At 34.3% G+C, this 12,665-nt stretch overlaps 2 protein-coding genes across 3 annotated transcripts; one reads left to right on the forward strand and one right to left on the reverse strand.

Moving 5' to 3' along the window:
* Positions 1-137: 137 nt before the first annotated feature.
* LOC108195518 (cyclin-SDS) lies at positions 138-4,529 on the reverse strand. Its single transcript, XM_017362482.2, has 7 exons — positions 3,523-4,529; positions 2,941-3,108; positions 1,735-1,901; positions 1,324-1,452; positions 1,003-1,183; positions 680-724; positions 138-520 (listed from the first exon to the last, which is right to left on the reverse strand). Exons 1-7 carry the CDS (start codon positions 4,420-4,422, stop codon positions 488-490), a joined length of 1,623 nt encoding a protein of 540 aa, XP_017217971.1. The 5' UTR covers positions 4,423-4,529; the 3' UTR covers positions 138-487.
* A 2,662-nt stretch (positions 4,530-7,191) lies between these two features.
* LOC108196734 (vacuolar fusion protein CCZ1 homolog B) lies at positions 7,192-12,648 on the forward strand. 2 transcript variants are annotated; one of them, XM_017364155.2, is made up of 11 exons: positions 7,192-7,340; positions 8,541-8,743; positions 9,103-9,196; positions 9,612-9,795; positions 9,896-9,934; positions 10,047-10,156; positions 10,523-10,618; positions 10,889-11,347; positions 11,599-11,754; positions 12,049-12,278; positions 12,416-12,648. In XM_017364155.2, the coding sequence occupies exons 2-11, from the start codon at positions 8,547-8,549 to the stop codon at positions 12,444-12,446; spliced, it is 1,596 nt and encodes a 531-aa protein (XP_017219644.2). In that variant the 5' UTR covers positions 7,192-7,340; positions 8,541-8,546; the 3' UTR covers positions 12,447-12,648. The 2 variants fall into 2 exon arrangements, with proteins under 2 accessions (XP_017219644.2, XP_017219645.2); XM_017364156.2 differs by lacking the exon at positions 9,896-9,934 and having other exon boundaries at positions 7,201-7,340.
* Positions 12,649-12,665: the final 17 nt, after the last annotated feature.

The raw sequence follows: 12,665 nt of genomic DNA on the forward strand, positions 1-12,665 counted from the left end.
AAAAGAAATTACTACATGTTTTTGGCTGAGATTACTTGCAAGTTCACGACTTTATCTTATAAATGCAAAAAACTGGCAACTTACAATAAACCTCTCAGTTGCACTAAAAGTGCCCCAGGGCAGGTTAGACAAACCCATGTTATATATGCGCACCCACGCACAAATATATAATTTACTCTAAACAGATGAGACTATAACATTTCATAATCAGTAGTGAAACTGCAACTACCAAGGGAAGTTTCATCAATCTTCATTCTTACAAAAAATGCAAATGCAGAAAGTAGCAGTTAATACATCTGCCTGAAAGCTGACCAGTCTTCATTCATGAACAACTTACAAAAATGCAAGTATATATACAACACAAAGGCTCATTTTGAGCTCATTGCCTTGCTGTATAATATGTAGTCTGTGTCTCTAAAGTATTGCTTGAATCAACAGTTTTATATAAACTGGAAAAAGATAACATCTTGGATCTAACTGCTGCTACCTATGATATGTACTTGATCAATCCCTCCAAGCTCTGTCGAATATGAGCACATCGTTAGTGACCTTATATCTAGCAATTAAGGAACATAGTTGGAATCGCTGGAACATTGAGTTGAATTGAATGCTTTACTATATGAAGAAAATTGTGCAAATAAACAAATAATTGTACAGTAGGCATTTAGTCAATTCATACCTTTATGCATCCAGCTAGATCATCATTTTTTGTTCTTCTGTGAATCTGTAAATACAAGAGGAAATATACAGATTAATATCAAAACTAAGCAGTTTGTCACATTAACAGTGAGATAGATCATATTGCTTATTTCAGAGGAATAAATCACATGAATATCATATGATAGGATGCAAATCAAAATGCCTAATTGTCAAAGAACAAATTGCTAGGCAACCTATACATTTTCACAAATTGGTAGGCAATGCATACATTTCATACATTTTGCATTGACATCAGGATAAAACTTAAGAGGAAGTTAAACTGATGTATGTGTTGATGTGCACCTCTTTGACTCTGTGACAATCAGCATCTTGATTGACCACCCTAGAAGCAAGACTGACAAGGCCAGCTGCTACAGTTGAAGGCCAATAGCACAGCTGCTCAAAGCCCAGCAAAGCCAGCATTGCTATATTCTTTGCTGTATCCTCCACCTCTTCATTAGCTCCAGCAGCTTTGAGGTAGAACCTGTTCCTTCCAAAGGTTATGTGGGTATAGACAGTAAAATAAAGGTTCATTTGATTTGCATGTTTAAAGTGAATACTGAGCAGATCTAAACTTCTAATTTACACGTTACAAGAGCATAATTGGATGGAAACTTTTCTTACCACAAGAAGTTGTACATGGTGGGCAGATAACACTGGAAATTAAGGACTTCTTGCACCAGCCATTCCATTGCTACAACTTCACTTCTGCTATATGCATTGCCTCCTACATAGAACATTCTTTGACGAACACTGTAAAAGTACATAATTAAAATTCCCACAGCAAGAAACCACCAGCAAAACATTAACTAATAGGTTCACTCAAGTAATTAAAGCAGAACTACACACTAAACTGCAGATTGAAGGTAAGAGTTATATTCCATATTTACATGTCCTCCTTTAGAGGACAAACAAATAAATTAATGCTCGTGCTCTGTTTTCTCTGCAACCAGCAAATAACTCTCAATTCTGAGATTCTGGAATATCACTTTTCCTTCCATACTATAAAGTGAATAAAAAGTCTGTAAATATGACCTGTTAAAGGGCTGATTCTCTTCGATTCTGGTTGCAAGAGTGAGAGAGGCTATTCCAGCGATTTGAAGACTCCTCTGGTTTTTGAAGTAACCTTTGCTTAAAAATTGATCATAGAGGCTCACCCCCAGGAACATAGTTTCCTTGTGCAGCTCCTTGCTAGATGATTGCTGTTTCATTAAAGCATAATGGTCAATTTAAGGATATAGAACACCATATCCTAAAGCCCTAATATCTCATTTAGCCATGAAAACACTGATTAGGAAGCAACAGAACAACACATATCTGAAACAGTGTAGTATTTAATTTATAACCAATGAATCCACCTAATAACTCTTTTCTTTTCCTGTGAAAAGGCCTACTAATGCATCAACAATACCATCTGCATATTTCACAAATAGTTCAACACAACTGTTGGATAAATAAACGCAAAGGTAAGAGAGGAAAATGAAGTAGATGATTAGGCAACAATTTCATTCTTCTTAGAAGTGAAGATCACCAATAATCCATCAAAATCCCCACTTGCAAACATTGATAAAATTCCTACACATTTTATAACCTATATCACAAGAACAAAGCATGCTGTAGTTCAACTTCAGAAATACGATTATTATGAATATAGACATAGTTCCTAAGTAAATATTTTCATACATTATGCATATCATGTTATTGCACTTGTTTCGCAAACTTTACAGGAAACAAAGGTATGAATCTTAATACCACATGACTTTTGTTCATTAAAAATCAAGTAACTTGTGGAACACCGTGGCTGAAGAAGATGCATCAAAGCGAACACATATATTCAGATGCAAAATATTCATAAACGATTTTTGCCTACAAAGCTACCAAGTAAACAATTAGTACAAAAACATTGTTTCTCCACACACGTCTACCACTGTCTACCACTGCTATATATCAAATCTGAAAACAACCAAAACAACAAAACCTGTAAGTCTAAGAAACGAATTTTTGGAGGCTTATGATAACATTTTTGGATTAATATAGCAGTTTCAAGTATCTAAACTAGTACAGAGCAATCCGATACCAACTCAAAAAAAGAACTGACTCAGTGTACTTGCTGTGCAATGGGAGATATATCGACAGAATCTAAAGCTCTAAGCACAGAGAAATGTGGCGAAACAATATCAGAAGAAAGACGCATGAAAGGGTGTGATGAATAATTGCTAATGCTAGTCAGAAACTACAGACCTCCATTATCCAGTGCACCATATGAAGACGCTGCTGAATGACGAGGTTACCATAGTCAGTAATGGAACAGTATTCCTCTGTGTAGTCGCGAATATACTCTTGCTTTCTCTCTCTGCTTCTGATCAATTCATAGCTCTTTTCATGCTCCTCATCTTCGAATCTCATCAGCTTCAGTTTCATGCCATAAAAGTTGGTACCATCAGTAAATTGTAACTGAATGCAGTTATGGTAATATCATATTATAATTAAGCTGTTTTCAGAACCTACAGAATTGCTACAAAAGATAATGCGAATTTGATCGGTAATTTATGACTCAGAGCACTTAAAGTAATGCATACACATGATAATGAGGCTGTTATCAAAACTTAACGAATCAATACGACATTCAATTATAAATACAGATAATGCTAATTAAATCCGTAAATTATAACTCAAAGCAGTTGAAGTACATCCACCTGATGATTGAGCTCTTACGGAAACTCTTCAAATCGAAAATCTTACTACATTTATGCGCACACACATTTAATGCTAAATAAACGACAAATTAAAATCAGTGAAAAGCAAACTCGTAACAGAGCTTACTATAAATTCATCTGGAGAATATGATTTTGGAACTGAAGCAGATGATCTACAGAACTGCTGCCTAAATTGAAGTAACAACTGATACGTAGGTGACGAACTAGTCTCAGACTTCTCCGAAAACTGACTTCCAGACTCAAACCAATCAGACGAGATATAATCATCAAAATCGAATTCCGAAGTAACATCTTCATAAACATCACTATAAGTTGCAGAAGAGTACTCATACTCATTATCACCGCCTTCTTCTAAATGCTCCGAACATATCAGATCAAATTCCTTTCCAGTCACCTTCGGAAACAACTCCGAATTCGATTCGCAATTCGAAAACGTATCAACATTTCTCGAAACTTCAGAGAATTCATCTCTGTTTTCGCCAATTTTAAGCGTTTTGCCTTCAAATTTCGCCTCCGAAACCGATTCTAAGCCCGAAGTGAACGACACAACTTCGCTCTGATTAATCACCGCTGCTTTCTCAACTTCTCCATAACTCTTCAAATTTCGAGCAATTTCGTTCGAATTTTCTATGTTCTGAACTGTTCTGCCAACTCTGAGCTTTAACTTCGCGATTTTCTGGTTCGAGTCAACAACACCAGGACACGATTCAACGCACGAACTCTCCGACACTTCCGTATTCACATTCTCCTTGCCTAACTTCTTATAATACGACCTCGTGATCCTCCGCAACTCATCAGCGCAGCCTACTTTCGCAATCTCACCCACAGCATCCTCGAAGCTTCGCTTCTTCACCACCGCCCGATTCACCGACGCTTTGCTTGAAACGCACGAAACCTCTTCGTTTCCTCCGCTGAACTCACTCACTTGCTTAGCAGCAGCAAAATCGACGTTGATCGGCGAGAATTTCGTCCGTCTCCGGCGAGGAATCTTCGATCGGAGCTTCATGATCACGATGAAAATCAGTTGTGAATTTCAAAAATTCAAGTTGCTTTGAGAAATGCGTGTGTTTCAGTTGAAGCTAGTGAGTGCATGTATGTATAGGCGTGTGTATAGGTTTGTGTTTTAAAGCGGTTGAAAATGAGTGGGGCTAGTGCAAGTGGGAGTAGCGGTTTATATACTTTAACGGTATAAGACACGTTTCAGCACTTCCGTCATCGTGGAGTCAGAGTTTGTAAAGTACAAAGGGTCTCCGCGCGGCGTCGTTTTTGAACATTTTCACGGCGTTATGTTAAAAAGTCATTTTCCTTGTGAGAGTCGTGAAGCGTGTGAGTTCTGTTAATTTTGAGATGTTTATTTTACCTTTTAATATTACCTTTTTAGGGTAAAATACTTTTTGAATGAAAATATAGCTTGATGGCTTTTCATTTACGCTTAAGTTTATTTATGAAATGATGATACGAGTATATTGGAAATGTTCTTACAACTTTAACAAATTTGATTGAGTGATTTACAAATTCAATTTAGTCAATCAATTTTAATCAATTTTATTGTAATTATTTTAAGAATCATTTTTCTCTGAGTTAAATAGTTATTTTCAAATTTATATTTCTCAATTATGAACGATTTTTTTTTTGGATATCAACTTCTAAATGTAATATACATAATTTTTTGTTTATAGTGGAATAAATTACTTAACATTAGTTCTGTTTTATAATAATTCATCTTTAAAATAATTCATGAAGTCAAAGTATTTGTTGGCGGAAGAATTTGATATAAACAAATTTTAAATATGATAACGATCCAGTAATTCACTATTAGTTGAGCGATCAGATTAAAAGAATTTTGGAATTTCACAAATACCCCCTCTTATATGTTTTATGTCCTCGTCGAACACACAATCAAACATATGAAACGGACTATGTCTTTGCACTTCCGAGCGAGCAGAGCTTTAATACCATTTATGATATTTCAAATTGACAACTAAATGCATTGTAGATCAAACAACCCACTTTAGGTCACCCAAAAATGCTAACAAATTGAGATATATTAGTTATTGGCGTGAGGGTCCAAATAATTTTTAATGTTACAGCTATCTTCGAGATGGTCAAAATCCGAAATGGAGACCCAAGACTTAGAAAAGCTACATGGTGTTGTACTATGATTTTCTACAAGTGAAGACAATCCATCTTAATACAGGTTTAAAACTCTCTTGAATATGAATATCTAAGATTATCATCATATCTGATCCTTGACGAGACAACCTGTCAGAATTATGGACAAATGATCGTAGATAATTGTCAAACAAACTTCCTAATAGCATACATGATAACCAATAATCACGGAAACGGATAACTCGTTAGATTATCGGATGAAGAATTCTAGATCATACTTGGATAATCTCTTATTAATTTTCACTTCTTGTGAACAACTAACGTCTAACGAGTATGTTTCCCTCCAATAATCACCGGTCAGTTTTCATATCATCAATAGGTTGTGGAAGTTATAAATCATCCTCAACTTATGGTGTCCGTCAATAATCGAATAATCTTCGATGATCATATTAAAAAAAAATTCGGATCATATCTCTTCAGGTATTAGATGTGATCATATCTTTAAATATCCATACTAAGAGAGTTTCTAAACTATATTTTCTATGTAATAACATAACATAAATTTTATAAGACAAATACATGTTTTTATAAGATGTGATTCTTGTGTTTTTATAAGATGCAATCATATCTCTATTATAAATATTAGATTTTCAATTATTTATTAAAATTTCATAATATAAATCTTGTAAAATTTTAATATATTTGATCGAAATCTTAAATTATATACTTTCAGTGAGAATTAAAATTTTTTAAAGTTCATTAAATAAATATATCATTTCTAGTTTCATTGATGAATTTTTTATTATTTTTGTACATGTTAATATTTTATTGGTTAGAAATTGAAAATTAATCGGATGATCGAGATTTAATGAGGACCACTAGCTAAGAGAATGACAAGTTACAGATTAACTATTCATGAAAACTTTTATAATGCGATGTATTCGATTGAGATTTTAATGAACTGTTAATTCTCTATGGATTTTAATGGATTATATATGATTTTGATTTTGCACAGATTTTTGATAAAATGTCGCTGAGTTGATATAGATTTTTTAAGATTTAAGCACAATATTTCAAAATCTCATGAATTTTGATGGGATTTCAAAAATTTTAAAATACACTGAGAAATCACACAAAATCCATCATTTTATGAAATCTAAAAAAAATCTATTAGCATTTGAATGCCATGAGATTTTAATGGATTTTAAACAATCTCAATTGAATACCATCAAACTTTTAAGCATAATTTAAAATCCTGATTGAATACCACCAGATTTTGCAGTATAATTTCAAATCTCAATCGAATATCCCAATATTTTAATGGATATTAAACAACCCCAACTGAATGCTGAAAAAATATTCTATACCAATCCAATATACCCCTTAGTAATAATTTCAGAATGGGGCATATAATTATAAAAATAAAAAACAGAGAATCAGACACATAATTAAGAAAAATGTGCGATACCTAAAAATTGTTTCCAAATTTGTTTAAATCTTAATTAATAATATATGATCGATTTTATTCTTATTAATCTAACCAGATCTCCTACATGTACATGAATCACACAATTAAAATTAACTAAAAAAATTTTGAAACAGAATTTTTTTTAAAAAAGAAACGGAATTTGAATAAGTTACTCCAAACTTAAACAAGAAACCGAGGTGCCAAAAATCCCAAAGTTGAAATATTAAAACCAACGCAAATGGTCAACCAATAAAACAATAATAAATACATCATTTCGGTCCAGCCGGAGCTCCGGCGATCCAGTCTGCCGCTCGCTCAACTGAAACATCAATTAGAGCTTCCCGGTAACTCTCATCTCTCTAGTATACTTCCATCACCTATTCGCAATCTGTCTATTATTAATTATCGTTTGCCTAATTCTAATTAGATTCATCACTTTATAGTTTGTGTCATGGCTTCACTGTTTTGTTTTTCAATTATGTACAATTACAGTTTCAGAGACATGTATTTGGGCCATAATTCTATTTATTGAGTTTAATTTAACAATTTTTACCTAAAAAATGGGGAGCTTATGTACTCTAGAACTTGATATAAGTTTAATAACAGCAGTTGTGAAGCTGATAATGTTTACATTCTCGATGCGAGATTCGGAATTAGTTTAGTGTCTGTCGAGTGATAAGTATTGGTTTTAGTATTGTGTTACTATAGACTATAGTGGAGAGTTGCGTTATTGCTTACTAGGAAATAATCACAAATATATTGTTGCATTCCAGATATGTTTCCTGAAACGACTAAGCTACTTGTGGTCTCCGCATATCAATGCATACTATGTTAGAATATCACAATTTTAGAAGATTAAATGATCAAAGGACTTGTGAATCATGAATCAGTGACTTGCAAGTTTGTCCCACATTATTTAAATTTATGGAGAGCAAAGCATATTATAGAAAAAATGTCTTGGTCTCTCTATTCTACATGTCTCGTATTCTCCCATGAATGTGGTATTTTGGGCCCTCCATATTTCGTTGTGTGTTTGCTCTGCGATTCTCCAAATTCGCAAGTTATGTGCTACTAGGCATCTTGGCCTTGGTTGAATGTTTTATTTATGTCCAGTTGTAAGCATGTAACATTTGCCTTTTGAGGCGAGTACAGAATAGGTTTACTTTCTAGTAGGTCATAAGATTAGGAGTTTTTTTCTTTTAAAATAAATGTGTTGCCACAGTGACAAGTATCTAATTATTGCTTATTGAGGCCTTGCTATAAGCACATTTTACTTTCCTGATCTGTCACATTAAAAATGATTCATTAATTATCTAACTCACAGTCACAGGGTAGAAAGTTATACTGTGGGAAGGACCCTTGTACATCGTCTTTTAAAAGAATTTCACACTGTGAAATATGTGCTTGGTGTCTATGTTGGTATAGCGTAGTGCACATTGTTTTGGATTATACTTCTAGTTTTACCTGCTTTTGCATCATATTTTGTGACTTTTGTCTATGTTATGCTTATTGTAATTGATTTTAATTTTTTTTTGTAATTGAAGGTATATATGTTCGAAACGGTAATGGGTTTGTCGCCAGCCAACACTGCTACTGAGACTTTAAAGTTTTGCATATTTGATTTAAGGCGCGGACAACATGAAGGAGAGGAGCTGGACAAAATATTATTTTTCTATCCAGCTGATATGCCGTTTTCAGCACAGCTTTCTGTTATAGGGCTCAGTGAGGGGCTTATTACATTCACAAGGTCAGTATCCACCCTTTAGGTTTAGTGATGGCGATGTTATATCCTCCTTCCTTTCAGTATCTAAAACTAGTTTGGCATATTCCCTTGTTTTCCTCTGTTTTTTTCCCCCATTTTATCTTTAATCTTGTTACCTCATACTCTTGCTGCAACCACCCTACGACCCAATAAATGTAGATATCATTTTATTGTGTTGTGTTTCTGTTTTTGCTAAACAATTATGCCATAGAACACATGACTTAGAAATTAGAAGAAAGAAAGTAGATTATTTTTCGATCCCTTCTGCATGTATGCTACCTTTCTCCTTCGGCATTGGCAGTCTTTCTCTTTCGTGTTTGTTGACTTGAGTTAGTTTTATGCAGAATATTCTCTCCAGAAGCAGCTTGTGAGGTTATAGAAGCTGAAATGCATTCTCACGTTTTTTACGAGGCAGAACCAGATATTTGGATGGTACTGGTATGATGTTTCCCTTTAAACTATATAATTGCAAGTATGCTCATAAAACATCTAAATTTATGAAAGTTTAGAAGCTGAATATGGTAAGTAGTTAAATGATAATTTTTCAAGATAAAGAAAAAGTAGTTCAATGAAAGATCAAGCTCAGCATATTTGTTTTAAGCATAGAAGATATCAAATGTAACAAAAAATTTTAAAGTTCTTGTTCATCTCACCATTAGATTTTGTCAATATTATCTCTAAAAGATGCTTAACAGAAATTTGTATGTTCCTGCTACTAGTTTCTGACTTTTAGATGTTTACCTGATCATTATTTGTTTATGTTATATGAATCAGTGAATCATAAGAAATTACTGAAATTTACTGGATTATTGGCATCCGTGGTGATGATTATTAGTCCTCTATGTTGCTGTAGATTGTTGAGAAAAGTAAAGAGACAGACGCGATCTGGCGAATTGATGCACTACGTGGGATTCTTAAAGAAGTGCATTCTCTGTTTATGATGTTTCATGGATCTATAAGAGCATTACTTGATAAAGAACCAAGTGGTGGAATTGTACGGAAGCATTTGTACTCTTTCGTCATGGATTACTTGGATGGTAAGGCACTATATTCTAAGATGTGTAGATTATTTAGAAGTCCAAGTTTTCAGAATCCTATAGTGTTAAAAATATTTTATTTGAAGTCCCTAATTGCCAGCATTTCACACGCGATCATCAATGGATTTTTGCTGCTGGGGTAATTTTGCAGTCGCTGTATTAAATTATTTTTAATTTGGATTTTTGCTACGAGTGAAATATAAGAGTTGCTCCATCTCACACCTTATGTATATTTCTTCTATTTGAGGCAGATTTTCTTATTGGGAAAAAAATCCAGTTACCCAACTTCCGTAATACATTGAAGGAGCGGGGAACTGTACAAATGCTGACCGTTAGCCGCGAGGCTGCAATGGAGGTTCAGGTTGTCTTCTATATGTTTTTTTTCCTTCATGTTGGGTTTGTCTGCATTTTATTAAGCATACCCCCATTTTAACTTTAGATATAATGATTCATTAAACACCCCTGCCTAAATTTCTGAGCACGTTTCATGTGTTAATGCTGTGTTGACTTGGTGGACACCTCTCTACTTGCAAGACCCTCAAAGGCTCGAGAATCGTTGGCTTTTGTTTTGTGTAAAGCACTGTTTGATTTACTACTGTATAATCGAAATAAGTTTCTTGATATATGCTAGAAATTTTATAGAAAAATTATATGTGCCTGCATAAATTCTCGGTGCTGTCTTGTAGTCTTGTTCTTGTTTCTAAGCTGATTCTACTTGTTTGTGCAGTCGCTTGTCAGACTCTTAGAGTCGTGTTTGGGGAGCGCATCTTGCCACTCACTCATCTTATTTCAGGACTTGCTGGTGTCTACGACCCTTTCTCCTGTATGATTAAATTCACTTGCCTGTTTCTATTCTTATTTTGTTAACGTTATGTGATACCTTACATTTCCTTTTTTTTTTTTTTTTTAAATTCTAATCAGTTGAGTGATAGTTCAACAAAGTTTTGCTTGTTTGTTTATTATTTGTTATAGTTCTGAATTCTGGAGATATATGGTAACCAGATGATAATTTGTAGTCATAGTAGATTTGACTAATTACATTTTCATATAACACTAATTGACCACTTAACTAATCGTCCCTATAAATTGTCAGGATGATACTGTCAACCTCTATACTTATGCGTTACTACGGTTATCTCCTGCCTTCTCATCTGGATCAAGTACCTGGTCCTATCTGCGTAAAGGAAAAGCTACTTCTCATACTACTGGTGCAGTATCTATGCTGGCTAATGCTGGTTCTGGGTTAGATCAATCTCATGGTTCTCGTGATTCGCACCCTACTGGAGATAGTAATCATGATATAACAAGACCCCTACAGCCTAACAAGTGGGCAAGGGGAAAGGACGGTTTTCTTGTAACTGATATACGGGGTTCGTATGTTAATAATATGGTTCACACCACCCCAGCAATATGGCTTCAGCAAACAGAGGAGAAGATGTATATCTTGGCTTACCAGCATAAAAGCCTTACTGTAATCTTACTCATACCTCTGATGTTTATTATGGATGGAGAGCAAGGTATCTCCATGGTGAAGCAGCAAGTTCTTGAAAATGTCAGTTTCTTGTTTAGTTAATGTATGCTGATAAGTGATAACTAAAGTGTGCATCTACAATATCTCTCCTTGACATGATTGACTTGGTTTTTGTTACATTTATTGTGAAAATATATGGTTTAAAGTCCTAACTTCCGGTAGCTGTACGCTGATGCCATAATTTGCTCTCGAAATCCACCGACTTGTATATTGAAATATTTGAGTGATTGATGCATATCTTCATATTGATTCTTGTCCATTAAATATGCCAGGCATCAGCAAAGATATTTAAAGTTGAGGAGAAACTATCAAAAGGATGGGCGGGTGAGAACGCATATCATGTAAGTGGTTATCGTTACTTGCTGGTTGATGGTGATAGAAGCACATCTAGGGCTTCTCCACCTGGAAAAGTGACAACCCTAACAAAGGTCAGCATTTTTTCCTTCATTTATGTGAGAATAGATTTTTGGACTAGTCTAATGTCTGTAATTCAGGCTTCAGTTAGCATGAGGACTTCTCTGTGAAATCATAGGTTTTGTACACGTGAAAGAGTAATTTATATGTTTGTACTTTTTGTGCAATGCGCTTAGTGCTCACATTGAGTAATTTGGTAGATGTTATTTTCTCTTAGTTAGATGACCAAAGACAATTTTTTATTATAAAAACTTGGAATCGAATCATTTTTTGTGGAGTTTGATTGGGCAATGGCTCCATTATTACAGGAATCTTTAGTTGCTGCGAGTAGACTTCGGGAAGAGGTTGATTTAGAGAAAGGCAGAACCAAATGGGACAACCCAGACCTTGAGAAAGAATTAGAAATATGCATTAGAGCAAAAAATAATGCTTGGGTGATTGCTCGGGTAACAAGGGGCAAGGAACTTTATATGGTTCTTGAAAAAGCCAACGAAACACTTCTCTACGCTTCTGATGCTGTTGAGAAATTCAGTAACAAGTAAGAAGTTCTCCTCTTATGTTGTTTGTCAGTAATTATTTACTGACTCATGGACTGGTTTTAGTATTGTCATCACTCATATAATCGAGCTTTTCATTGTATACAATTAATCTGTTCTACCATCTTTGATTATGCAGGTACTGCAATGGTGCTTTTTCTTTGGAATAGGAGCAAGTATATTCTAGCACCTGTATCATGTATCCAGGCTGTACATCTTTACAATAGGATTCAATAAGGTTTGTCTGTTGTATTGCTTTTTAGTCTTCTGCAATTATAAGAATTTTGTAACTAATATCCTCCACACCATTATTATACCAAGTGCTATTAGAATATTCTACCGAAAACTTTTATTATAAATTCTTTTAAAGTACATGCAGGGGTTATGAA

Source organism: Daucus carota, chromosome 7 (genome assembly GCF_001625215.2).
Source record: "Daucus carota subsp. sativus chromosome 7, DH1 v3.0, whole genome shotgun sequence".
Classification (NCBI taxonomy): Eukaryota; Viridiplantae; Streptophyta; class Magnoliopsida; order Apiales; family Apiaceae; genus Daucus; species Daucus carota.

Coding starts and splice junctions, on each gene's coding strand:
- LOC108196734 (XM_017364155.2), top strand. CDS start 8,547: ATGTTCGAAACGGTAATGGGTTTGTCGCCAGCCAACACTGCTACTGAG. Junction 9,197..9,611: donor CAGATATTTGGATGGTACTG/GTATGATGTTTC, acceptor ATGTTGCTGTAG/ATTGTTGAGAAAAGTAAAGA. Junction 11,755..12,048: donor AAGTGACAACCCTAACAAAG/GTCAGCATTTTT, acceptor CCATTATTACAG/GAATCTTTAGTTGCTGCGAG.
- LOC108195518 (XM_017362482.2), bottom strand. CDS start 4,422: ATGAAGCTCCGATCGAAGATTCCTCGCCGGAGACGGACGAAATTCTCG. Junction 3,109..3,522: donor ATTCTCCAGATGAATTTATA/GTAAGCTCTGTT, acceptor ATGAAACTGAAG/CTGATGAGATTCGAAGATGA. Junction 521..679: donor ATCTAGCTGGATGCATAAAG/GTATGAATTGAC, acceptor CATATTCGACAG/AGCTTGGAGGGATTGATCAA.